Source organism: Piliocolobus tephrosceles, unplaced genomic scaffold (genome assembly GCF_002776525.5).
Source record: "Piliocolobus tephrosceles isolate RC106 unplaced genomic scaffold, ASM277652v3 unscaffolded_27652, whole genome shotgun sequence".
NCBI lineage: Eukaryota > Metazoa > Chordata > Mammalia > Primates > Cercopithecidae > Piliocolobus > Piliocolobus tephrosceles.
The window spans coordinates 272-3,303 of NW_022310590.1; the positions used below are offsets into that span (position 1 = coordinate 272).

The window sequence follows — 3,032 nt, forward strand, 5'->3', positions numbered from 1 at the left end:
TATTATTATTATTATTATTATTATTATTATTATTATTATTATTATTACCTGTAGCATAAACTAGCAAAAAGTTCTTGTTACTATTAGGAAACACCATACTCTTAAGCGAGATAACGTGTTGAATATCATTTTTTTTTTTTATTAGCTCAAAAAAAAAACTTAAAAAACATTGTTCTAAAATATGTAGTACATGTTCATAAGTTTTGTTTAAATTACGAAAAGAATAATTATTAAATAAAAATTTACTCATGAAAATATTTAGCTGTATCCATGCTCGAATTTTTTTGTCTCTCTTTACCAAATAATTACTATTGTGTATTATCCAGCTTATATGTTTCAAAGTTTTCTTAATTGATAATAATAATAATAACAATAATACATATTTTTTATTATTTCTGTATTGAGAAAATAAAAAGTATTTAATAAAACAAGGCATCCACTTCCTGATATTATATAGCGATAGTATTAAACGATTGTTATTATATGTTTTTACCCCCTTCATTTCTAAGAAATATGTAAATAAATTTTTATCAATTCTTAACATATCGTTTTTCTTTTTACATAAGTTAAATACAGTTTTATATTTATTTTTATTTTGCTCATTTTTTTTTTTTTTGTAACGTATGTTCACACCAAGTGTATAAATATTTTGATTCCTCGACATGGTTTCTGTTAAAAATAATTTTTTTGCTGGCGTCATATCGTTTTTATTCCTATACGATATATTCCTATTTACAGTATTGTAATCAATATAAATATTTTTGTTATTATTTATTTTAGGAATATGGGATATACTACTATGATTGATTTTTCTATTTTTAATAAAATCTGTTATGACCTCCTTATTATCATTTAATTGAAAAATTAATTTTTTACTTTCTTCTACACCATAACGTTCTATCGAAACAACACTAAAAATGTATTTTTTATTTATTTCATCAAATAATACCATCAAATATAAATTAAATATCTCTATATAATAACATCCTGGATATAATTCAAAACTAAATTTTTCCAATGACGATGATAAAATTGAATAATTATTGTTGAACATCAAATTAAATTTTTTTTTATTATTTTTCACCATCATATTACGTACATTTGTAATATAATCATTTTTATTTAAATACATATCATCATTTTTATAAACACCAAAATATTTATTATTTTTTTCTATATAATTTATAGCTATGCTTTTTGTTTGTGTTTCTTCAATATATTTTTTTTCGTAATTATTTTCCTTATAATTTTTACCACAATAATCAGCACAACCAATATTTGTACTTAATTTGTTCTTATTACTAAAACATTTGTCATCACCGTTTATATTTTCTTGGTCAAAAAATATAAATAATGACATATTATAACATTTATATAATCTATCATCTATTGCAAACGAATAAAATATATGACTTTGCATATTTTCTAATTTAAAATTCGAATAGTATTTCAAAAAATACACAAAGTAAAATGGTAAAGAAATTGTTTTACATTCTTTTGTTAAAATATCTAGTAGTTTTACCGTTTCCGATTTATAATAAAATTCATCACCTGATAATTTTTCTTCAAAACAAAAAATTAATTTGCTTAAATGGTCGACTACTAATAGGCTCATCTTTTTTTTTTTTTTTTTTTTTTTTTTTTCAACAGTTGTATTATATATTTATATTTATAAAAATATTTTTATATGTACACAAATATGTTCATAAACATCTGCTATATACACATACAAATATATGTGTACTGCAGTTTAAATATATTTTAAAGCAACTAAATGGTTCAAATAAAAATTCAAAAATTTAAAAAATGTAATAAAAAAAAAAAAAAAAATTTATTTACATATATATATATATATATGGTCTTGTAAGACAATTTAAATATGAATTTTTTTGGGGTACATGGAAATAGTAAGATGTAATTTCATTTAATTATATAGAGAAAAAAAACTATAAATAAATAAAAATTAACAAAATTAAACATATTACAAACAGTTTATAAAACAGTTTCTAGCATAAAATTAAAAAAATTATTATAAAAGATTGTAAATATATTAAAAGTATTATTAAATTAATTTTTTTTAAAATTCATTTATAAAGCGAAGTTACACAAAATACTAACAACATATGTTTAAATATATATATACATACATACATATGCAAAGTTGTATATACGTATGGTTGTATACATAAATATCGTGTAAACAAAAGCAAAAATTTGCAACATGTGCGTATACACTATAGATTATCATGTACTACAACAATGATCTATCAATAATGTATACACTAATATAACAGTGCGTTACAGAGATGAATGTATATATATATATATATATATATATATATATATATATATATATATTTATATGTAGTACTTACAGTAACGTTATAAATACGTTTGTGTACATTTACTTCATGTAAAAAAAAAAAATTCATATGTTGTTCTATTAAGTGTAATTTAGTTGACAATTGTTTTAATAAAACTTAAAATACAAAAAAAAAAAAAAAAATTACATTATAGAAAAAATAAAACCAAAATATATGCATGTATTAATAAATAGTTTATTTTTTTTCTTCATATTAATTACATATTTTTATTTTCTTGTTGTTTTCTCTTACATTCATGTAAGTATATATAAATAAGTATGATCATATATAAACTAATAAGTTTAATTAAAAAGGTTTCACATGTATATGTATATATATATATATATATATATATTATTTCGTCTAAAAAAATATATAATAATAATAACAAGAAATGAGTAACTACAAATATGGACTATTAAAATATATTAATTACCTAAATTATAACATATGAACATAAACATGAACCTATTATATAGAATGTATCACAAATGCAATTACATATGTATATATTAAAAACTTAAAAAACAAATAGTCAATTGTTTCATTTAAAAAGCATTAAAAAAATATAAAATTAAAAATTCATAAAAACATTATTCATATATAAATAGAAACAAAGTATTAAAAAATATAACATATATATATATATATATATATATATATATATAT

General features: G+C 18.5%; 1 protein-coding gene across 1 annotated transcript in view; it reads right to left on the bottom strand.

The window, feature by feature from the left end:
* Positions 1–1,638, bottom strand: part of LOC113221800 (probable serine/threonine-protein kinase DDB_G0283337) — a gene marked incomplete at its 3' end in the record, with an annotated part of 1,903 nt that extends 265 nt beyond the window's left edge. The window contains exon 1 of the mRNA XM_026451131.1: positions 48–1,638. Within this exon, the coding sequence (XP_026306916.1) occupies positions 48–1,615 (1,568 nt within the window). The remainder of the gene's footprint in view (positions 1–47) is intronic.
* Between the last annotated feature and the right edge of the window lie 1,394 nt (positions 1,639–3,032).